The following is a 24,977-nucleotide window of genomic DNA, read 5'->3' on the forward strand; positions in this document are numbered from 1 at the left end:
GCGAGGCGAATAATAGCCAGTCTCTTTTAAACGCCGGGCCGTCCGAATAATTCTTTGAATAAACGCCGGGGCTACTATTGGAAGATATACAGTAAATGCTTTTGTAAAAATCAGAGCACCACTTAAAGAGGAAATGCGGTTCACATGGCATTGACTTTTTGAATTGAAAATCTCTGCCCCATTTCATTGGTCATGAGTAATGTAACATTTTTTTTACTATGAATGTTTTTTTTGTACCATTTACTATACTAAACCATTGGCTTGTAGTATATCTTATTCTTTTTTATCATTGTTTTCCAAGAAAATCTGAGATTGTATTTTTTCATCCTTTTCATTAAAACACATGGGATAAGCAAAATATAAATTGTATGGCTGGAATTATATATTTATAGTAGTATTATCTTGACATAGAAATTTTTCATGTAATTAATGAAGGAGTTATTTAGAAAAAGGAGACACATGTCACGATCCTTCAGCTTCAGCCTTTTCATAGTTCGAAAAAGGCATGGTGTGCAGGTTTGAATATCAATAGGTGTTGCAAGAAACACAGCAGTTATTACATAAAGAGTCTAATGTCAAGCTTCTATAATTTGAGAAATACATTTTACAGTATTAGTAATGTTAGCTAGTTGTTAACTAATATTTTGTAGATTATTGCTTGTGCTCATATACAGTATGTGTTGTGTTTTGCTGAGCTTATGCCTGCTTTGTCTCAGGTACATTTAGGACAAAGATGTATTGAAAAATTTGCATGTATACTTCTATATTAGCATTTGTAGAGCTTTGTCATCTTCGTTAATCAGTGGTTGACTATTTAAACAATTTAATTATTGTGTTTCTGTTGTTAATTTAATGCCACAGGTTTAGCACATTTGTTTATTTTGATTTCAATGATGAATTCTTATTGCAAAAGAATCAAAGCATGAAACAACAATACAATTAGTCCAAAAACAAAAGCCAGCCTTTATCTCAACCCTATATATGAAATCAAAGACAAGAACAGAAAAAGCTAAAACCTGTGTTTAAATGTAAAAAGTAAATGATATCTAAAAAGAGCCCATAAAGACCCCATAAACCAATCCCACCCACCTTCCCAAGGGTCTTGCTGGGTTTATGAAGAAGGGCTACAAATATAATACAAAACACCAGGCTCACCAGTAATAACTTACCAGCTGCTTTATCTCAGTGTAAGTAAACTTTTCATTGAAACCTTATTAATACTAACAGTTCCACTAATGAAATTATAAAATAAAGCTAGCCAGTGCTGAAGATTAAGACATTTAGGGGATTTGCAGAAAGGACCAGAGGAAATCCTCATCAATGATAAGTATATCAATGATAAGTAGTCAAATGCAACATAGGTATGAGTTGAAGATGAGTAAACTAATAGTTATGGTTTGTAGAGTAGCATTAAACATTGATGAAAATAGCATTTTAACATTTAAGACAGTAACAGGAAGATAGATCTCTATCTCAGATTTTACACAACAAAAGCGAATTGCAGCAGGAACTACAAAAAATACAGTACAGGGCAAAAGCTAACTTATTAACATAAGTTAAAGATGTAAAGTAAGAGTAAAAAGAGTGAATAGGCAGCATGATTGTAAAATAGAAATTACATAATTTCAGCAAAGACTAGGGCTATAAGTAAAAGAGGAGGTAACGATTCAATATTTAGCACACAAGTTCTGCAACATTGGGATACTCATTACAGTATAGACAACTGAGTGCCAGTTCCACACCATGACTTATAAAGGAGTGACCATAAATCTCCACCTCATTAGTAACAGACAACTATTAAAAATTGGAGTTTAAAAGTGTAGTTTTAGTATAGCACTAAACCATTTTTTCCATTAGTGGCCAGATTGATTGCACATGCACAGCGTTAGCTCTTTTGGAGGATATTGATTTCAAGAATCATGATAATTTTTTGCCTTATGATGATGACTGGCTTATAAGCCAATTTAGACTTCTTAAACTTGTCCTGTTACAGTTGTGTCCTGAATTGGAGCCTACATTACAGATACTTTCACACAGAAATCATACAATTCCTGTTCCCTTACGGGTTTTAACTGACTAACTGATCAAAAATCTCATTGTTATTCCTGAGCCATCTCATGCCATCTGTATGGGATGGTATACTTATGATGCTATCCAGAAACATGCAATATCGTTACCGTTAGGATAAAAAAGCCAAGATTAAAAGGTAATATGCACTGATTGGTGATATTCTGAATGTAATCAGTGCAGTTGACTGCAATATGTTGCAATAAAGTCACCATCACAGAATTCATTTGCTTATGATAACAAAAAGTATTTTCATTTAATTAATGTTGTTGCACGTCTCAACTCAAGATTCCTTTATTTTATCAGACAGTAGTGTAATGATTGGCTGCTAGGTAAGTAAGCCTAATTGAACGGATATTATTTAAGTTTAGTACATTCCAAACAACTTATATAGTCTTTCCTTCAGGTGAAAATTGTTATGATATGGAGTTGCAAACATGGCAAATGAAGTGAGACCACCAATAAGCTCCACAAAGGGGAGGCCAGCATCATCACAAACCAATCTGGAAAACACTTACTTCAGACCAGCTTGCCCCAGAAATCTATCTGCATGCTACACCCTGAGCAGGCCCCAAAATGGAAACTGGCCTTAAAAGCTCAAAAAACCTTTGAGCCCCAAAATATACAGAATGCTCTACAAGACATAATAAATACTCCAATTTGTAAAGACAGTTGCAAATAGCAATCTTTGTAAATTGAAAATATATTTACAAAAATAGGAAATAACAAAAATGTTCAAAATGACAATCCAAGGCAATTACAAACATAACAGAAAATACATAAAAATATGAGCAATGATCATTTAAAAACAATAAAAATAATGAAACAGTTAAAAAATACAAGAAAGGAAGAATCCCTGGATGCAACAAAACAGTAATGGGCAGAAGAGGTGAGATATAATGAAAGGCACTCCTGCACACAGTTGGTAATAGAACAGACCATCGGTTCATTAAATTGTAGATGATGGTATTTGGACTTGTTGGGCTGTACACTGTGTGGCAGATGCCTTTGGGCAACCCAGCCAGGACGCCTTGGAGGACCAGCAGAGGGTGTATGCCCACCTCAGACGTGGGGGCAACCACCCTGGTTGCTATAGGGACCACGGGTACAGAGCTTTGAAGCTTGACCCTGTAGGGGCCTGTGGTCACCTCCAGGGTGCACTCCAATGCCTTGGGAGCACTGGACCTCAGCACTTCCGCCACAACCGAAGTGCTGGGGGAAGACGTGCAGGGACACCCGGAGTGCTTCCGGGTACGCAACCGGCACTTCCGCCACACTGGGGAGTGTCGGTGGAAGATTGCCGGGAAGCACCTGGAGCACATCCAGGTGCATATAAAAGGGGCCGCCTCTCTTCAGACAATGATGTGAGTCAGGTGGAAGCAGGACGAGATCTGGGAAGAGATCAAGAGGTGGCCTGAAGAAGTGAAGGCATTGTGTGTGTTGGCCAGGACTTTGGGGACTTTTGGGGACTGTGGCACTTTATTGTAAATATGGAGCACTATAATAAATGTGTCTGCGTGTCTGTGTCCGGGTCATGTTTCACAACTGTCATAGTATGCCCAAAAAAGTGTGCTGCACTAAGATCAATAGGCGCAATATTGAACTGCACAAAATCAGAAACATGGACTGCTTCAGGTCATCAAAGTAATGACAATTCAAAAATGTCTGAATGCTGTACTTTGAATGCAGACTAATATTGCAACATTGAACACGCTTCAGAAACTTTCCCGTACGGACCTCGCGGTTCAGAAATAGTTTCAGAACTTTAAACACAGTCAATCAGTCCATCAAGTACTCCTTGTAGAACTATTTGTACTTATAAGTACAATCACCTCACTGTAAACTTGCACTACAGTTATAATATTGCACGACCTGCACCACTTAATAAAGCGCGTATTTACATATGATGACAATATCATTTTTAAGATCAAATGCAGCAAAATATGTTGATTATATTATACAGATAAAACTTTAACTTTGTTTAAATAATCTGTATTGTTAATAATTGAACATGTGAGTACACAGTGCCGCAGCGCTAGCTAGTTCACGGATTGATCCTACCTCGTGTTGTATTCTTGCTGGGCTGCCGCAACACTGGAAGGATAGATGAATAGAATAATTAAACACGTACTACGAAGATATTTCAGTGTTCCTTAAAAGTTTTGAAGAATCGTCGTCGTAAGCTTACAGATGGCTTAACGTCTTAAGAGCTGATTGTGTGGCGATTGGGTATTTGGAGAAAGAAAAGTAAGGACAGGAATTAGAGGTTAATACGTTTGAAAGAGACAGTACTGCTGCAATAATTTCATCGAAGGTCGCGCACAATCACTGCACCACCTTGTTCCCATGTTTAATAACATGCTTTCATTCCTATCATCATGAAAAAGATATCACGTATACATCTCAGTATTTTAATTATTCAGACAGCTGTAATATTACGAATGTAATGGATTCTGTGTCCTGTGATTCACACACATAGAGCACATAGAAAAACAAATACAAAACAAAGCATTTAACATGCTTCTTTAGTTACGATGGGATTTGAGAAACTAGTAAATTAAACGATTTTAAGATGAAGTTTATGATGTTCTACTTTAATGACAAAATAAACTGCGTGATTACAGTGGAAATTTCGAGATTAAAGTTGACATTTCGTGCTTTTTTCCCACTGTGTGCCTATTATTTTTTCTGTGTACCCTAATAAGCTTTCATATGACACTCAGACGGTGGGCTACGACTCGCTTTTTCACAGCACTTTGATATCTGACAACTTCTTTTTTATTTTGGGCAATGTGCGACTTTGTGAACTTGAGCTTTCGAGTTTCTCCGACACTCTGTCACTCGATCAACTTCCTTTTGTTGATTATACCACAGTTTAAACCAACAAATAGTACGTTTTTCCTTGCCTCCACTTGGTATTTGCTGAAATTCTTATATTTTCCCCTGTGCTTTTCCCATTGTCTTTTCACAGAAGGCTGAGCTTAAGGCCTATTTATACTGATTTGCATATTCAAAGAGGCGTAATTCTGGGAGGAATGGGTTGGGACAGCAGGCGCATGCACGAGCATTACTCTTCACGCTGATCGGGATTTATGTAGCAGAAGAACACGGAAGTTTGCGTACGCACAGAGTCCTGCATCTGGATTTTTCAGTGCATACACACATTCCCGCTTTTGTGCTTACGCCATGTTATAGTGTGAGTTCTACGCACGGCATTATACATGAGGTCCCTGGTCTCTATTGGCCCAAAAAGAGGGATATAATAAGACTTGAATTTATAACTTTTTATTATGTTTTTTCTGTTTAGTCTTCATTAAGCTTTATCTTAATCAGAATTAAGTGGTAAGAGTTTTCATACCATAGTGTTATTGATAAAACACCAGCTACATTAACACAAACACTCACTGTGAGAGCTATATTGTCTTCCTTAGGGAACTAAAGACTTCAGAGTAAGTACGATGAGGCTAATTCACAGAGGCAAAAAAAATCCCACAAAATGAAAAAAACAAAGCACATCAGTTTAGTATTGATTTGAGTGATAATTTTTTTTGGAATGGGAGGGTCTTAGCCAGCCTTAGTTTCAAATTAGTCCAAATTGGTTAAAATAAACCTGCCATTTAATTATGTAAAAAACAGCTTTAATTAGTATTTTAGTAATTTTAACAAAATTCATTTTTTGTAATATAAATGTTAATGTTTTGGGCACATGCACTGCCCTTTGTATGTAAGAACCATATCTACAGCGTAAAGTCACGAGTGAAGAGCTTCCCATTTACATATACAAAGTACAGTGATGGCAAAAGTGCATTCTTGATCCGATGTAGAACCCTCGTCATGTAAGTAAATAACTCAAGGTAAATTGGTAAATAACATTAGATCTGGCTTTTATGTAAGTAACACATACATTTTAATGTTTTGTGCTCATGCACCGTCCTTTGTATGTAAGAGCCATATCTACAGCATAAAGTCATTTCATTATATTCGTTATAATGAAATTTCTGTTATAATAAAATATTTTTATGGTCCCATGAAATTTGTTGCAAAGGGATTCTACCTATATATCATCTTACTGATATTATAATCAGCTAAATGAGTCTGATCCTTTTATTTTAAATAATGAATTTATACAGAAAGTACAATGTGCAGTGCTTTTAATTTACTAAATCTTCCTAATAAAATGTCTCACTTTCCAACAAACACTTCCTTTAATAATGCATTTGGAAAGGTCACCTCATCCAGACCTAAACCTTTCATATTGTTTTTCCACTATTTATTCCAGCATTGCAATTTTTTTTTTATTTTAATTTATTTTTCTGAATTGAATTTATTAAAAGCATGTAGCATTCCATACAATCAAGTCAAACTTAACAAAACTTAATTCAGTTCAATCCCCACCTATGAGAAAAAGATGAAGGTCAACAGCCAAAACTTAGAGAGCAGTAAAGAGGGAAAGAAGTTCTTCTCCCCAGTATAAATGTTATTAATTAGATCCTGCCAGGTTTTAAAAAAGTTTTGAACAGATTCTCTAAGTGAGAATTAGATTTTTTCTAATTTCAAATAGTATATAACATCGGTTACCCACTGACTTAAAAGAGGTGGGCTAGGATTCTTCAACTTGTGCAAGATAAGTCTACGTGCTAACAGTGCAGAAAGGCAATTACAGTTTGCTTGTCTTTCTCCACTTTAGGCCCATCTGGGAGTACACCAAACACAGTTATTATTGGATTAGGAGTGATTATGGCACCAAGGTTGTCTGAAAGTTTTTGTTCAGAATGATGTTTGGTACATGCTCAAAACATATGGCCAAGTGAGGCTCGAGGTCGATTGCAATGTTCACAGTTTGGATCTTACCCTGGCAACATTTTTAAGAATTTTAAACAAGATAGATATACTCAATAATAGATTTTAAGTTGAATAATTGAATTCTTTGGACATATGGAGCTAGAGTGAATTCTGTGCAAGGTTGCCTTCCACTCCGTTTCTGAAATGTTGAGTAAGAGATCCTTTTCCCACTGTATTCTGGAATCTTTAAAAGGAAGAGACTTTAAAATGTTTTTATATATTATAGAAATGCTGTCTGACACCCCAAGTTTGATCAATATATCTTCTGGAATAGAAATAGGTGGGATGTGAAGAAACTTAGGCAGATTTTCTAATTTGGAGATAGTGGGAACAATTCTGTTGATGAGAAGCTAAGTTTGGAGTGTGGTTGTTCATAGGATGCAAAGACATTATTTATATACAAATCTCTAAATGATTTAATCCCATATGTTTTCCAAACATTAAAAACTGTGTAAGTTTGAGAGGGTGGAAAAAGGTGAAAAAGATTAAATTCTTTAACTTGAAGTGCTTCCCACATTGGTTCCATATTCTGGGTGAATGAAGGACAATGGGGTTGTCAGTATATCGATGATACATTGAGTTTACTGGTATACAAAGCAAAAAATATAAAGAAGTACTGCAGGATTTCATTTCTATTGCAGACCAAGCTAGTGTGTGTTCATCTATTGGTGTCAATGTCCAGGTTTTTATAGCTTACATATTTGCCACGAAGTAATAAAATTGAAAATTAGGTAGAGCCATGTCACTTTCTGATTTAGGTCATTGAAGGATGGCCTTTTGGATGCATGGAAATTTCGAATTCCAAATAAATTAATTCATGATTGAATCTAATTTAAAAAAAAATGATTTGTTAATGTATACAGGGATGATTTGAAATAGCTTAGGGAGGATATTCATCTTGATATTGTTAAATTTCCCTGCTAAAGTAAGATGGAGGGTAGGCCATTTATGCATGTCTTGTTTAAGTTTTTGCATGCAGACAGCACAATTTTGTTGAAAAAGATCTTTATATTTACTTGTGATGTTTACCCCTAGGTATTTAAACTGATCTGCAATGATAAAATGGAAGGTGTCTAATCTAATTTTGTTTGCTAGAGAATTCACTGGAAAAAGTAGACTTCTGTTCAGATTAGTTTTGAATCCAGATATCATTTGAAATTCTGTTAGTGCAGTTAGGGCACATAATTTGGTGGGTCTGATCTATACAGCACCATATATCATCTGCAAATAGGTTTATTTTCTTTTGATGTCCTTCTCTGAAAATACCTTTTATTTATGATGCATTTCGAAAGTGAACAGCCAATGGCTCAATGGCAATTGCAAATAGCAATGAGCATTGCAATTCTACATTGTAAACCTTGCAAGAATTTTAGATGGTGTTGCAAAAGTACACATGCATTGTTATAAATCAGTCTGAACGTACCAATGAAATTACTGAAATAAAATATTTGATATTTATCTGTATTTTTGAAGGGTTACATTTCCTTCATTCTGAATTCAATTAATGTAGGATAAGAGTTCATGAGTATAAAGAGTATGGCAAAAAACATGAATTTGTGGGCACTGAGCTTCATTCTTTCAACTTTCCCTATTCACCTGGTATTATTTTTGAGCTTTGTTTTGATAGTTATCCATGTTTTTTCAAACTGTATGTCACCAGCCAAAGTTGCTTACCAGTTTTTTGCACTGTTCATTTAACATAAAACCTGTGGCAATAAAGATTTAATTAATATTTGAACAAATACTTGGAATATACATCTTCTCTGAAATACTGCAGAGATTAGTTTTTATAAGTCATATTTTATACATCATTTCTTGCTTGTATTTTGTTTTATAGCATGTGGGTTGTGATAAAGAGATTGGATCATACAAACAAGAAGATAAATGTGGAGTGTGTGGTGGAGATAACTCACACTGCAGGACAGTAAAAGGGACATTTGCAAAATCCCCAAAGAGACCTGGTTAGTAAACTTGAGAAATATATCATATTATAAATATTCTTGTTTTCATCTATATAAGATATAATCTTACTTTAGATTTTTCAAGTACAACATTATTCCAGTTCAAACATACAGACACATTTCTTTTACATAACTTATCTGAGCATTATTTATTTGTTATAATATGCACAATATAGCGTGTGGTTTAAGGAATTTTAAATAATATAAAATAATTGTGAAATATGCTGATTTAAAAGTTTATTTAGTAGAATGTTTAGTTTTAATTTTATAAAACCAGAGTTAAAACCATTTAGGAAACAAAAATTAAGTACAGCAATTTGATAATTGTTTATTTGACATTTTCTTCAAGATAACAAACTGGCCTGTACACAGTATATGTCCAAGTCTTTATTCAGAAAAAGTCTGGGATAGTATTAACTATAGTAAATACTTCTTATCTTAAGAAATACAATACATTAAATGATGGTTATTTGAATTTGTGGTACATTGATTACTGTAAAATGTTACCTCTACATTTCATTCCTATTCTTGTAACAATTGTGTATTTTTCCATGTTTTAAGATTCACTACTACAACAACTTGGAAATTCCTTTAGACTAATTATAACATTAATCATATAAACATGATATTATTAATTAAGAATTATCATTTAATCTTTTTTTTTTCACATAGCTGGCATGCTGAAAATGTTTGATATCCCAGCTGGAGCTAGGCATATCCTTATAGAAGAAACTGAACCATCGCCTCATGTAATCGGTAAAAAAACATCTCACTTCTTAAAAAAACTGTAGAATGTTTGCTGATTACAGGGAAGCTTCAAAATACAATTTTAGATATTTTGGTTTTAGTTTATTTACAATTTTATTGTACCTTGCAGTTATCAAAAAATGTAACATGGTCTTGCTTTTATCTTTATAGCCATTAAGAATCAAGCCTCTGGTAATTTCATGTTAAATGCAAAAAGTGATGAACCAAAGTCAAAAACTTTCATTGAAGGTGGTTTGGAGTGGGAATACATAATTGAAAATGGAAAAGAAAGTTTGAAGACAATAGGCCCACTGCATGAAAGCATTATTGTTTTGGTAAGACATATATTTAAATACTAATTTTGGAGGGCAAGAAAAATTGTTAAAATTGACAATTATAGAGAGATTCAAATCTAAAAAAACAGTCTTCGTTTGAACATTTCCATTGTTTTCATCTATAGGTTATTTCAGCCAATCAAGTTTAAATACTGTATATTAACAATATTAAACTAATCAGCTTGCTTTTTTACATTCGTGTTTACATAGTTTAGAGAAAGTACAGGAAAATCAACCTTTGGGCCACTTCCAACAACTGGAACTGGTACTTTAACTGAATACGTTCACAAATTTTCAAGTAAACTATGGTTGTAATTACAGATAGATGATTCATATTTTGTATAGATATATTAAAAAAAAACAAACAGATATGAAATTTGAGAAAAATTACTTCCGGATCACTACCAGAAGTAGTATTTTATTTAAACAACCATCCAAATTTTTTGTATCATGGAAATATAAATATGTACACCAGGGGTGTCCAACTCCAGTCCTGGAGAGCTACTGTAGCTGCAGGTTTCCATTCTAACCATTCATTAAATGACCAGATTTTGCTACTAATTAACTCTTTGCCTTAATTTTAATTGAGGCACAACTTAAGATTCAGGCCCCTTAATTATTTCTTTTTTTCCTTAATTGGCAACCCAACAATATAAAGACACAAAATGAACCAACACATAAACAATAACCTGCGCCCATCACAGAATAACTGAAAATAAAAAAAGGTGAAGGCCTCAGTAATGTTGATCTGCTCAGGTCCACAAAACATTTTAACAGCACTCTTAAAAAAGAAAATCTACAGTTTTGGAAATGTCTGCCATGGCAGAATGAGCACCATGGAATCAACGAGAATTGGCTTCAAGTTAAGAAACTAAATGAAGGCTGGAGTTTGAGGCCCCAACTTAGTTGGTCATCTGTTGGCTCACTTCACATCAAATTTATGTTTATGTGCCATTTAGGAAAAAGAATCAATTCAGCGGTCAGAGTCTCAGGAAAAGTCAGTTAAAATAAAGGGAAATAGTTAATTAGAAGGAAAAACTGGTCACTAATTGAGAAAAGAGTTAGAATGAAAACTTGCAGCCACAGTAGCTCTCCAGGACTGGAGTTGGAGACCCCTGGTGTACACAATATTAAAAACTGTATTCAATTTAATACAGATTCTCTCATTAACTATTATGAATTTTATTATAATTTATACATCATCAGTTCAACAATAACATGTAAACATTGAACATGCCATATAAATATAAAGATGTAATGGGAACAATAAGCTGCTACGTCTCTGTCGTGTTCCTGGTAATACATTTAATTTTATATATTTTTTTATTTCCACCATCATTATCATAATTAAATGTAGCTAAATGCAGTTTTACCTATAACAAATTATTGCAACAAATATCATATAATACTAACACTTTTTCTATGTTTTTAGATGACTATAACTCTTTTTAATTTGCACGTAATGTATATAATGCATATGTAATCATGGAAAAATTCCACCACCGTTTTTTTCTTCTATTGTTGCTTCTGGCAATTTGTATTATATTGGTCAAGTTATTTTTGTAATAAAATTGCCAATACAAAACCTATACTTAAACAGCCAGGTCTACAACACTGCCTACTTATTAATAATGAATATAGCAGTTTTTAGAGAATTCTACCTAACGGTATCTACAGCACTGAGAAAGAATCTTACAAATTAGTTCAGATGAATGAAATTTTGAACCTACACTAAAACTAGCACTGTGTGACTACTACTCTATTATCACAGTATATTCTATACAAAACAATAAAAGAATATAAACTGCTTAAAAAATTAAAAGAACACTTTCAAAACTCATCAGATCTCAATGTGAAAAAAAATCATGCGGGATATCTATACTGATATGGACTGAGTAATGTGTTAGGCACAAAAGGATTTCACATCGTTTGATGGAAATGAAAATTATGAACCTACAAAGGGCTGAATTCAAAGACACCCCAAAAATCAAAATGAAAAAATGATGCGGTAGGGTAGTCCATTTTGCCGAAATTTCATTGCAGCAACTCAAAATCGTACTCAGTAGTTTGTATGGCCACCACGTGCTTGTATGCATGCCTGACAATATCGGGGCATGCTCCTAATGAGACGATGGATGGTGTCCTGGAGGATCTCCTCCCAGATCTGGACCAGGGCATCACTGTACAGTCTGAGGTGGAACCTGGTGGCATTGGATGGACCAAAACATAATGTCCCAGAAATGTTTTATTGGATTTAGGTCAGGCGACCATGGGGGCCAGTCAATGGTATCAATTCCTGCATCCTGTAGGAACTGCCTGCATACTCTCGCCACATGAGGCTGGGCATTTTGGTACACCAGGAGGAACCCAGTACCCACTGCACCATCATTGGGTCTCACAATGGATCCAAGGATTTCATCCCAATACCTAATGGCAGTCAAGCCTGCAGAGGTCTGTGCGTAGCCCCATGGATATGCCTCCCCAGACCATCACTGACCCACCACCAAACCGTTCATGCTGAATCATGTTACAGGCAACATAACGTTCTCCACGGCTTCTCCAGACCCTTTCACGTCTCTCACATATGCTCAGGGTGAACCTGCTCTCATCTGTGAAAACCACAGGTCGCCAGTGGTGGACCTGCCAATTCTGGTATTCTATGGCAAATGCCAATCAAGCTCCATGGTGCTGGGCAGTGAGCACAGGGCCCACTAGAGGATGTTTCTGTTTCTGATTGTTTGGTCGGAGACATTCACACCAGTGGCCAGGTCATTTTTTGGGCTCTGACAGTGCTCATCCTGTTCTTCCTTGCTCAAAGAAGCAGATTCCGGTCCTGCTGATGGGTTAAGGACCTTCTATGGCCCTGTCCAGCTCTCCTAAAGTAACTGCCTGTCTCCTGGAATCTCCTCCATACCCTTGAAACTGTGCTGGGAGACATGGCAAACCTTCTGGCAATGGCATGTATTGATGTGCCGTCCTGGAGAAGTTGGACTACCTGTGCAACCTCTGTAGGGTCCAGTAGTGACACTGTCCGTAGCCAAATGTAAAACTAGTGAAAAAACAGTCATAAAAAATGAGGAGAGAAAAATGTCAGTAGCGGGTTGGATAATGGATGGATGGCCTCCACCTGTTAAACCATTCCTGTTTTGGGGTCGTCTCATTGTTGTCCCTCTAGTGCACCTGTTGTTAATTTCATTAACACTAAAGTACCTGAAACTGATTAAAACTCCCTCTGCTACTTAACTGACCAGATCGATATCCCGGAAGATTCATTGACTTGATGCTATACTCTTAATAAAAAGTGTTCCTTTCATTTTTTGAGCAGTATATAAAATCAGATTTATCCTTAGTTCGTTTTAAAGGTGTTAGAAAACATATTTTGTGAGACAAGGTCTACCTTTTCAATATGGTGTCAGCAGTGAACGTAATTTAGTGATTTAACAAAGTGATATCCCAAGATAGTATTGTGCTATTTATCAGTTTGTACTTAAGTTATTTAAACCTTCTGTGGACAATAAATTCCCATTTTCATTTTTGTTCGTGTCATCATAAATGTATTACTGAGACAAGCTAGAACAAATACTTTAAACAAACCCTTTGGCTTTCTTTTTTCACACTAAAAAAGCACTATTTTTAAAAGATATTGCAGCTAGAAATATATGCAAGTAGACAAGTAAAAAAAGGTAGTTGCAAGGAACAAAATGAAATTTTCTTTTTATTTTTGAGTTAAGCATCTCAAAATCTGCATCTTTTTTCTATGTGGACATTTTTGGCATGTTTTTTGTTTTTTTTTTAAATGGCTAGAGTTTTCATCCCACTGTTCAAATATATACAGTTAGATTGATTGTCAGTACTTTCTGAATACACTGAATACCATGCAATTAAAGTATTCATACTACTTCACTTTTTTCACATTTTGCTATGTTGTGGCCTTCTGCTAATATTATTTAAATTCATTTTCATCACATCAGGCAACACTCTATTCCCTAGAATGACTAAGCAAAATCCAGATTTTACATTTTTTTACAAATGTATTGTTGAGTGTAATGTGAGGAACATATTAATTATGTGATTTTAGCACAAACTGATCATGCAACAAAGCAAAATGTAAGAAAATTGAAGGTGTCTGAATACTTTTTGAATCTACTGTATACAGGTGTAGGAGAGTACATGTGTGTGATTAGGTGTTGCAGTAGACTTCCAGCCAGGTCAGCACTGATTTAATCTCTTTAATCCTATCCAAGGTTATGGGGACTGGAACCTATTTTAACAGCATCAGAAACAAGGAAGGAACTTACCTCGAATGGTGTCATTCCATTGCCTACTCATGCACACATCCACACTTTGGATACAATCGCACATGAGATTCTAACCTAAGATGTTGAATCCATAATCCAGAAGTAGTAACGACTGCACAGTCACACAGTTCACTAAGTAAAATATCATAAACTCAACATATTTAGAGGTCCTCTGACAAGTTTGTGAACTAATGTTCTTAATTTCCAGTTAATATTTAGTAGAAAGTTGCTTACTTGATGTGTGTTTACTGCACCATATGTCACACCAGGTTTCACCTCAAGATGATGATTCTAAAAGCAGCCTGTTGTACAAGTATATTATTCATGAAGATCTTCTTCCAGTGATTGGAAATAATAATGTTCTTCTTGAAGAAATGGAAACTTATGAGTGGGCCTTAAAGAGCTGGTCTCATTGCTCCAAACCATGTGGAGGAGGTAGGTTCAGTTTCATGGCCTTTTTTTTGCTTGTTTAAAACAATGATGTAGCTCCAAATGTTTCAGAAGATGGCAAAGAAAAAAGTTACAAGACAAAAAAACAAATTGGAAATAGGAATGAATACCAAAAATAAAGCAGCATGTCATTTTTAAAATCATATGTTTACTTTTATTTTTTCCATTGTGTTAATGTCTTCCTGTTTCAACAAACAAGTCTTATCTTAATCCATATTTAATGAATGTTGACTTGACTGTCCAGAAATTGATATGTCAGAATTTTGTAACTATATATTTTACTCATTAGCCATTTTTTATTGTTTAGGAACTTTCTACTCTAGGTATTTTAGGTTTCACTATATTCAATAAATTCAGTTTGATTAATTAGAATAATATTTATAATTCGTGATCATTTTAGTATTTAGTATTTTTTAAAATGGTAGAGTATGAGCTTCTTGCTTAATAAATTTTTTGCACATGATAGTTTTAATGTTATTTTTACCCTCTTAGAATCAGATTTTTGGGATTCTCAAAATTATGTTGTTACTGGTTAACAGTCAAACCTTTGCACCCAAACAGTATAAAAAAATAACAAAATAACAAAAAATTGCTATAGCTAAATATATATGATGGCATACCTAATTGCAAAATGTGTGTATGTATATATATATATATATATATATACAGTGGTGTGAAAAACTATTTGTCCCCTTCCTGATTTCTTATTCTTTTGCATGTTTGTCACACAAAATGTTTCTGATCATCAAACACATTTAACCATTAGTCAAATATAACACAAGTAAACACAAAATTCAGTTTTTAAATGATGGTTTTTATTATTTAGGGAGAAAAAAAAATCCAAACCTACATGGCCCTGTGTGAAAAAGTAATTGCCCCCTGAACCTAATAACTGGTTGGGCCACACTTAGCGTTTGCGATAACTTGCAATGAGTCTTTTACAGCACTCTGGAGGAATTTTGGCCCACTCATCTTTGCAGAATTGTTGTAATTCAGCTTTATTTGAGGGTTTTCTAGCATGAACCGCCTTTTTAAGGTCATGCCATAGCATCTCAATTGGATTCAGGTCAGGACTTTGACTAGGCCACTCCAAAGTCTTCATTTTGGTTTTCTTCAGCCATTCAGAGGTGGATTTGCTGGTGTGTTTTGGGTCATTGTCCTGTTGCAGCACCCAAGATCGCTTCAGCTTGAGTTGACGAACAGATGGCGGACATTCTCCTTCAGGATTTTTTGGTAGACAGTAGAATTCATGGTTCCATCTATCACAGCAAAACTTCCAGGTCCTGAAGCAGCAAAACAACCCCAGACCATCACACTACCACCACCATATTTTACTGTTGGTATGATGTTCTTTTTCTGAAATGCTGTGTTCCTTTTATGCCAGATGTAACATGACATTTACCTTCCAAAAAGTTCAACTTTTGTCTCATCAGTCCACAAGGTATTTTCCCAAAAGTCTTGGCAATCATTGAGATGCTTCTTAGCAAAATTGAGACGAGCCCTAATGTTCTTTTTGCTTAACAGTGGTTTGCATCTTGGAAATTTGCCATGCAGGCCGTTTTTGCCCAGTCTCTTTCTTATGGTGGAGTCGTGAACACTGACCTTAATTGAGGCAAGTGAGACCTGCAGTTCTTTAGACGTTGTCCTGGGGTCTTTTGTGACCTCTCGGATGAGTCGTCTCTGCACTCTTGCGGTAATTTTGGTCGGCCGGCCACTCCTGGGAAGGTTCACCACTGTTCCATGTTTTGCCATTTGTGGATAATGGCTCTCACTGTGGTTCGCTGGAGTCCCAAAGCTTTAGAAATGGCTTTTTAACCTTTACCAGACTGATAGACCTCAATTATTTCTGTTCTCATTTGTTCCTGAATTTCTTTGGATCTTGGCATGATGTCTAGCTTTTGAGGTGCTTTTGGTCTACTTCTCTGTGTCAGGCAGCTCCTATTTAAGTGATTTCTTGATTGAAACAGGTGTAGCAGTAATCAGGCCTGGGGGTGGCTACGGAAATTGAACTCAGGTGTGATACACCACAGTTAGGTTATTTTTAACAAGGGGCAATTACTTTTTCACACAGGGCCATGTAGGTTTGGATTTTTTTTCTCCCTAAATAATAAAAACCATCATTTAAAAACTTTTACTTGTGTTATATTTGACTAATGGTTAAATGTGTTTGATGTTCAGAAACATTTTGTGTGACAAACATGCAAAAGAATAAGAAATCAGGAAGGGGGCAAATAGTTTTTCACACCACTGTATATATATATATAATATGCGTGTGTGTGTGTATATCTCTCTATTATAAAAGGAAATCCTGGAATGAGACTTTCTTGGAGATAATTTCAACTCCCGCGAGAGATAATTTCAGATCCCATGAGACAAGACTTTTTGCCAAGAGATTTTGACAAGTCCCACCCTCCTCTCAAACATTTACAACCACGCCCATAGTCCAATCACTTCTCATTTGTATGAATGCTATTGTCATACACAGTTCCTGTGCTCTCAGCTCCAAGCGGGGTCGGAAATAAAAGACAAAGACAAAATAGAACGTCGTAAAGAGATTCAAAAACATTGGCGCAATACACATGCAGAGCAGGTTAGAGATTATGAAAGTACTAAAATTAGAAAGTCTCAAAAAACTGATAGTAAAGATCGCATTACTGCTAAAAAACAGAAATTATTACTCAGTGAAATAAAGGAACAGTGAAAAGAGATCAAATATATGGACCTAGGTGATATGACAGAAGTATGTAGATTTTGTTCAGCTTTAAACATTAAATCAGAGACTTGTAGATCCTCTAATTCGTGTTGCCATCACGGAAAAGTAGTGTTTCTTCCCAATGAAGAGGCCTATCCATGAGAATTAAAAGATTTGTTGTTTGGTGAAAGTGAAATTCACATGCACGAGCGGCAGAGATGCAAAGTGGCGAAGAAGCGAGAGAGTGAAGACCCAAGTATGTATATATAAAATATAGAATAGAACTTCTGTCTGTCTGTCAGTACATCACATGAAAACCACTTCAATTATTTCTACAAAACTTTTGCAAATTATTTGGGTATAGTCTAAGTTTGAATATAGCCTAATCAAAGGTTAGATTTTCTACATTCAGTATAACTGCCAGGGAAAAAAATAAAAGCTAAGACAACCTCATTAAAAATTGGCATTTTCAGTGGACCTTTGTGCCTTTCAACCTCAATTTCTCAAGAACATAATAAGATATCAACTCAATTTGTGATTCAAAAGAATTAGAAACATTTGTGTAGCAAAACAATTTCAGATGTTTATATTGATATTCATAATCATTACCACAATCATTGTGGGACCACGAGTAAATCACTCCACTTATCTTGCTCCAACTGGAAGAACAAAAGAAATGTAACCAATTGTATCTCAAATGTTGTAGGTCACCTTGGATAAAGGTGTCAGCCAAATAAGTAAATGTAATCGAGTATTGAATTCTGAAATAACACAGAATCAAGCTCAAACAAGTAAATGCCTATTTCATATGACAACAACAAACCCCCTCTCAAATGCACACCTGAATGACTAAAAAGAAGTAAAAGTAAGAAAACTTCTGAATTGTTAAAGATAAAAAGGAGTTTTATAATAAAAAGTATAGACTCTTTAAGAGCAGTTGCAATGAAAATCAGTTCTATAATCACATATTTACATATGCTAGAGCTTAATTTCACATTAAGTGGCAAATGAGCTGTTACAGGAATTAATGTGTTAGAGAAGAGTCAAGAATTAAGAGACGATTGTCTTTAATTAACACTGTTAATTTTTATTTTGATGATATTATGAGGCTGAAAAGAACAGGATCTGATTGCTCTCTCAGATAAACATACGAATGATGACAAGTCAAGTTTATTGACATACACGTAAATCATAATCGAATGACATTCTTACTTCTTTGGAAATTGACAGTGATGAAAATACAAATGGTTTCGAAGCCATAGATTGAGATAACAATATATTATGGGTCTCAGTCTGATGCTCTACCCAGCTACTCAGACTGCTTTCAAAATTAATATTAATTTATTATTTAGAACTATTGTGATTCACAAAGCCAGTGACATTTTCTATGTTTTAATATACTGTATGCTCAGTACTGCATAAATCAATACTACTAGCAATAACTGTTATTTAAGTAAAGTTAAAACTTGCTTTTATTTAATTTATTCAGGTATTCAATATACTAAGTATGGATGCCGAAGAAAAAGTGACCAGCGCATGGTACACAGAAATTTCTGTGACACTAATAAGAAACCCAAACCGATTAGAAGACGTTGCAATGCTAACAAATGCAACCAACCTATGTAAGACTTAAGAGATAATTATCTTTATTTACCAGGGATTATGATTATGGGATTATGTGATTATGTATGTTCTTGCTGGCAAACTTTTAATATGAAGCTAAAATATTCACTAAGCTAATATATTTCACTATTCACTGCTTCAGGTTTATTACAGTGTGGGTCATTTGGTATATGGCCTAAGTTTTAAGAAAAGATTGATGTTTAAAGTATAACATTTGTTCATTTAAAATTTATTGATTTTATAAATCATTTTGCAATCAATGTGACTTAGTTCAGTCCAGGGTACAATCAATACTGCATCCTATACATTTATCTTTCATGTCAACCAGAACACACCTCCCAATATATTTTGAAATAGAAAATACCCATCCAACTGAGATTAGTACCTATTTTTTTCATATTCAAGCTTCTTTAGCCAGGCAAATATAACACAATTCATATTCTCCCTCACTGATTGGAGCAACCTGTGTTAGCTATTAAAGTTAAAAAAATCCTCCTAGAACTTGTGGTTCACTCCCAGTGGCACAATGGTAGTGCTGCTGCCTTGCAGTAAGGAGATTGTGAGTTTGTGGCATGTGTGATAGTGCTTTGAGTAGTTAGAAATGCACTCTATAAATGTAATGAATTATTATTATTATTATTATTCCCACTGTGAGGTTTATTCTTCTCTTACGTTTAATACTGCTTAAGTAGGCTATGGACCTTGTACTGTAATTGTACTTGTACATTATACTTGTATAATAAGGCTTAAAACTTGAATAGATATATGGCAGTTAAATTTAGTGCTGTATTTCTGATAAAGAGAAACAGTGCTTTTGAAAATAATTTTGCATTCATATATTTTTAAATAAAGGTTACAGAAAATCAACAATTCACTCATTCCTTATTTTTCCAAACAAGTTTATTCTCTTACATGATAATACATGGTGGGAGGATTGGGGGGTCTGAAAGCCCAGTATGAATGGTGGGTCTGTTCTTTACAGAACAGAATAATTCACACCCTAAAAGTGAGTCATACTGCATTAATTTAGACTTGCCAATCAGTCAAACTTTCGAATATGGATAGAAACGGGAGTGTTTGAAGAAAGCACACCTGGACACAGGGAGCATGTGCAAATTGCACAGAAAAAAGTACACTGGCCAGGATATTTATCCATAGCTCGGTAACTGTAAAGCAGCAGTGCTAACCACTATATTATCAATAAAGCCATTTAAATATTCTATAATTGTGTTTGCAGGTGGTCATCAGAAGACTGGGGCCAGTGCAGTAAAAATTGTGGGAAACTTGGCTTTCAATCCAGAGTAGTGCAGTGTCTTCAGTCACTTCACAATGGCACTAACAGGACAGTTCACACCAAATACTGCTCTGGGGAGAGGCCAGAGAGCCGCAGGCCATGTAATCGCTCACCATGTCCAGCACAGTGGCGAACAGGAGCTTGGTCTCAGGTCAGTTTATAGGTCTATATAGTCATTTTTGTTGTGGCTGCAGAGTACTGTACATTGAAATTTTCATGTGCCTCCATGGAGTTTTGACATGATATATATTGATTAGCACATGGAAATTCATGTTGATATTTAATACACATTATAGTGTGATTTTTTTTTTTTTTTGTTTGTAGGCTCTCTTAATTTATTCCCAAACTTTCTAAACATATACACATGGATTTTTAGCTTAAAATATGTAATAACTATTTTCTGAATAAACAGGTTTTCTGCATTTAATGTTGCTTTGGTTTTGCATAGAAGTCATTTATTAGTTAAAAATAAATCTTTTCAGCAGTGATTCTTGAGTTTTGTTCTTGACTTAAATTGTAACACAAGAGTAACAAAATAACATTTTTATTAAGATTTTAAACTGTCTTAAAAAATGCAAATGTCAGAGAACGAAGATTATAAAATGTACCTACTTAAATAGTCCTTTTAGAACATTAGAACACTCTAGACGAGAACAGGCCATTCAGCCCAACAAAGCTTGCCAGTCCTATCCACTTGTTTCCTCCAAGAAAACATCAAGTCGAGTTTTGAAAGTCCCTAATGTCTTACTGTCTACCACACTACTTGGTAGCTTATTCCAAGTGTCTATCGTTCTTTGTGTAAAGAAAAACTTCCTAATGTTTGTGTGAAATTTACCCTTAACAAGTTTCCAACTGTGTCCCGTATTCTTGATGAACTCATTTTAAAATACAAGTCTCGATCCACTGTACTAATTCCCTTCATAATTTTAAACACTTCAATCATGTCACCTCTTAATCTTCTTTTGCTTAAACTGTAAAGGCTCAGCTCTTTTAATCTTTCCTCATAATTCAACCCCTGTAGACCTGGAATCAGCCTAGTCGCTCTTCTCTGGACCTTTTCTAGTGCTGCTATGTCCTTTTTGTAGCCTGGAGACCAAAACTGCACACAGTACTCAAGATGAGGCCTCACCAGTGCATTATAAAGGTTGAGCATAACCTCCTTGGACTTGTACTCCACAGATCGTGCTATATAACCTAACATTCTGTTAGCCTTCTTAATGGCTTCTGAACACTGTTTGGAAGTTGATAGCTTAGAGTCCACTATGACTCCTAAATCCTTCTCATAAGGTGTACTCTCGATTTTCCGACCGCCCGTTGTGTATTCAAACCTAATATTTTTACTTCCTATGTGTAATACTTTACATTTACTGACATTAAATTTCATCTGCCACAAATCTGCCCAAGCCTGTATGCTATCCAAGTCCTTCTGTAATGATATAACGGATTCCAAATTATCTGCTAATCCACCTATCTTGGTATCATCTGCAAACTTAACCAGCTTGTTACTTATATTCCTATCTAAATCATTTATATATATTAAAAATAGCAGGGCCCTAGCACTGACCCCTGTGGAACACCACTCTTAACATCGCCAGTTCTGATGAGGTTCCTGCACCATCACCCTCTGCTTCCTGTGTCTGAGCCAATTCTGCACCCATCTAAAAACATCACCCTGAACTCCCACTTCTTTTAACTTGATGCCCAACCTCTCATGTGGCACCTTATCAAATGCTTTCTGAAAGTCCAGATAAATAATATCATAAGCTCCACTTTGATCGTATCCTTTTGTTGCCTCCTCATAGAATTCCAACATGTTAGTAAAACACGACCTCCCCCTTCTGAACCCATGCTGACTGTTCAGAATAACTCCTGTCCTTGTCATGTGTTGCTCAATCTTATCCTTAATAATTCCTTCCATTAATTTTCCTGTGATGCTTGTTAAGCTTACTGGCCTATAGTTGCTTGGATCTGCCCTGTCACCCTTTTTATATAATGGGATGATATTTGCCATTTTCCAGTCCTTTGGAATCTCTCCAGTGCACAGTGACTTCCTAAAAATATGTGTCAAGGGTTTATATATGTACTCACTAGCCTCCTTAAGAACACGAGGATAAATATTATCTGGGCCTGGTGATTTGTTTGATTTCATCTTATTTAATCTGAGCAGCACTTCTCCCTCTACAATTTCCAAATCCCTCAGTACCTCCTTAGTAGTTGTGTTTACCTCTGGCAGGTTATCCACTTGCTCACTTGTAAACACCTCAGAAAAATGTAAGTTTAGGGCATCTGCTATTTCATTGTCTGTATCTTTTAATTCCCCTTTACTATTCCTGATGAACTTGACCTCCTCCTTAACTGTTCTTTTACTACTAAAATACTGAAAGAATCTCTTGGGGTCTTCTTTGCCTTATCTGCTATATTCCTCTCCAACTGTCTTTTAGCCTCTCTGATATCCTTCTTAATGGTTGCCCTCATGTTCTCATACGCTACGGTTCTCTTTGCAGTCATTAGTCTTATATGCCTTATACAGCAGTTTTTCCTTTGCAACTTCTTTTTAAATCTTTATTAATCCATCGTGGAGTTTTTTAGTTTCCTATTACTTCCAAATTTAGGTATGTATCTGTCCTGCATTACATGTAAAACATTTTAAACCTGTTCCACTGCTCCTCGACTGTCTCCACATTTAAAAGCTTATCCCAGTCTATCCTACTTAGACTTTGTCGCATCTGCTCAAAATTAGCCCTACTAAAGTTCAACTTAACAATTTTAGTCTTTGCATCTGTACTCTTACAAAATACTGAGAATTGTATTACATTATGGTCACTTGACCCTAGTGGTTCAATCACCTCTACACCCTCAATTCTATCCTGATTATTACAGAATACTAAATCCAGACAGGCTTCACCCCTTGTTGGTGCTTTAACATGCTGTGTTAAAAACAGTCGCTGATTACTTCTAAAACTCCTGCTCTTGTGCTCCTCCATCTGTAAGGTTATCCCAGTTAATATTTGGATAATTAAAGTCCCCATGACTATAATATCCCCTGTAAACTTGCCTTTTGATATTACTAAAAGATGTGTGTTGAAATTACTGTCTGAATTGGGTGGTCTATAACACACTCCTAAAATGAGACCTTTTCCCTAATATTTTCCAGGCAAGCCACATGTCCTCACTAAGATGGGGCTCATCATCCAACTGAAGATGACTTACATTTAATTCCTGTTTGGCATAAACAGCAACCCCACCTCCTTTTCTGTTCTGTCTATCCTTCCTAAAAATGTGTATCCCTCTATGTTACACTCATCCCCATCTTTGTTATTTAGCCAGGTTTCCGTTATTGCTATAATATCATAATTATGCTCTGCTACATACAACTCCAACTCACTTACCTTATTTTTGATACTTCTAGCATTAAGGCAAGCTATTTTTAATGTGTTAATCCTTCTATCTTTACGTGTTTGCTTAAAATTTACATTACTATGCATTTTTATTTCTACACCATTGTTTGTTCTTCCATGTATAGATCTAAATCTGGCCTGTCCTAAACTCCCTGCCCCCATTCCCTAGTTTAAACAATCCTCGACTAGCCTACACATACGCCTCCCCAATACATTGGTGCCCCTCGGTTCAGATGTAACCCGTCACGCGGAACAGGTCCCATCTGTTCCAAAAGGAGTCCCAATGCCCCATAAACCTATACCCTTCTACCCTGCACCAAGATTTGAGCCACGCGTTAAGCCTTCTAATCTCCTCAATCTTACCTGGACTGGCGTGGCACAGGCAGAACTTGGAGAAGACTACCTTGTCAGTTCTGCTCCTCAGCTTGGTACCTAACTCTTTGAATTTGGATCGCAGAACTGACAGACTACCCTTATGTATGTCATTTGTTCCAACGTGGACAATGACAACTGGATCCACCCGCTCTGGCCAAGAGCCTTATCCACCCTTCCAGGGAGGTCTCCCACCTGTGCTCCCGGAAGGCAACACACCGTGCGAGACTCTCTCTCTCTGGAGCACACCTGCGCTTCAATCCCCCTAATGATTGAGTCCCCAACTATCACTACCTCTCTCTTTTTGGGAACTGGTTTTGAGGTGGCCCGTTGGGGCTCCTCAACCCTGCCTACCACCTCAGAATTATCAGAGTCACCGTCCAGCTCCGCCAGGACATGATAACGGTTAGACACTTCTAATTCTGGGGTTGATGCCCCGGACAGTGTGCACCCTTTACCTTACGCCTTCTGACCATGACCCACCTATTCCTACCTGTCTGGTCTGGAATCTCCTCCGCCACCTTACACACTCTCTCTAAAGGACACCTGGGCCAAGTCCGCCAATTCTCTATTACAACACAGGTCAGCCAACTCCTCCTCCAGTTCCAGCGACCCTGAGCTCGAGGTGCTGGATCAGCTGGCATCTCTTGCAGATGTAGCCCTCATAGACAACTGGCTCTTCCAAATCCATCATCGAAAAGTCCAACATCCAACAGGACTTGCATTGCACCGGCCTCATTATTAAAATTTGACTTGGGATTACTAAGATGCCTTAACGTTTTTTTTTTTCTTAAAATTAAATTTCTTCTTCTTTCAGCTGCTCCTTAACTTAAATGGTAACACTAAGATCTGCTACAGATATATTACAACTTTTCCCCTTAAGCTGCCTGCTGTTTGC

At 35.9% G+C, this 24,977-nt stretch overlaps 1 protein-coding gene across 4 annotated transcripts in view; it reads left to right on the forward strand.

Moving 5' to 3' along the window:
- LOC120541319 (A disintegrin and metalloproteinase with thrombospondin motifs 3) overlaps nucleotides 1–24,977 on the forward strand; it is a 325,004-nt gene that overhangs the window by 292,390 nt on the left and 7,637 nt on the right. For all 4 annotated transcript variants that reach the window (XM_039772826.1, XM_039772833.1, XM_039772841.1 and 1 more), the window contains 6 exons: nucleotides 8,747–8,870; nucleotides 9,543–9,626; nucleotides 9,789–9,952; nucleotides 14,520–14,685; nucleotides 18,882–19,014; nucleotides 20,253–20,460. In XM_039772826.1, the coding sequence (XP_039628760.1) occupies nucleotides 8,747–8,870; nucleotides 9,543–9,626; nucleotides 9,789–9,952; nucleotides 14,520–14,685; nucleotides 18,882–19,014; nucleotides 20,253–20,460 (879 nt within the window). The remainder of the gene's footprint in view (nucleotides 1–8,746; nucleotides 8,871–9,542; nucleotides 9,627–9,788; nucleotides 9,953–14,519; nucleotides 14,686–18,881; nucleotides 19,015–20,252; nucleotides 20,461–24,977) is intronic.

This window comes from Polypterus senegalus, chromosome 1 (assembly GCF_016835505.1).
Source record: "Polypterus senegalus isolate Bchr_013 chromosome 1, ASM1683550v1, whole genome shotgun sequence".
Lineage (NCBI taxonomy): Eukaryota > Metazoa > Chordata > Cladistia > Polypteriformes > Polypteridae > Polypterus > Polypterus senegalus.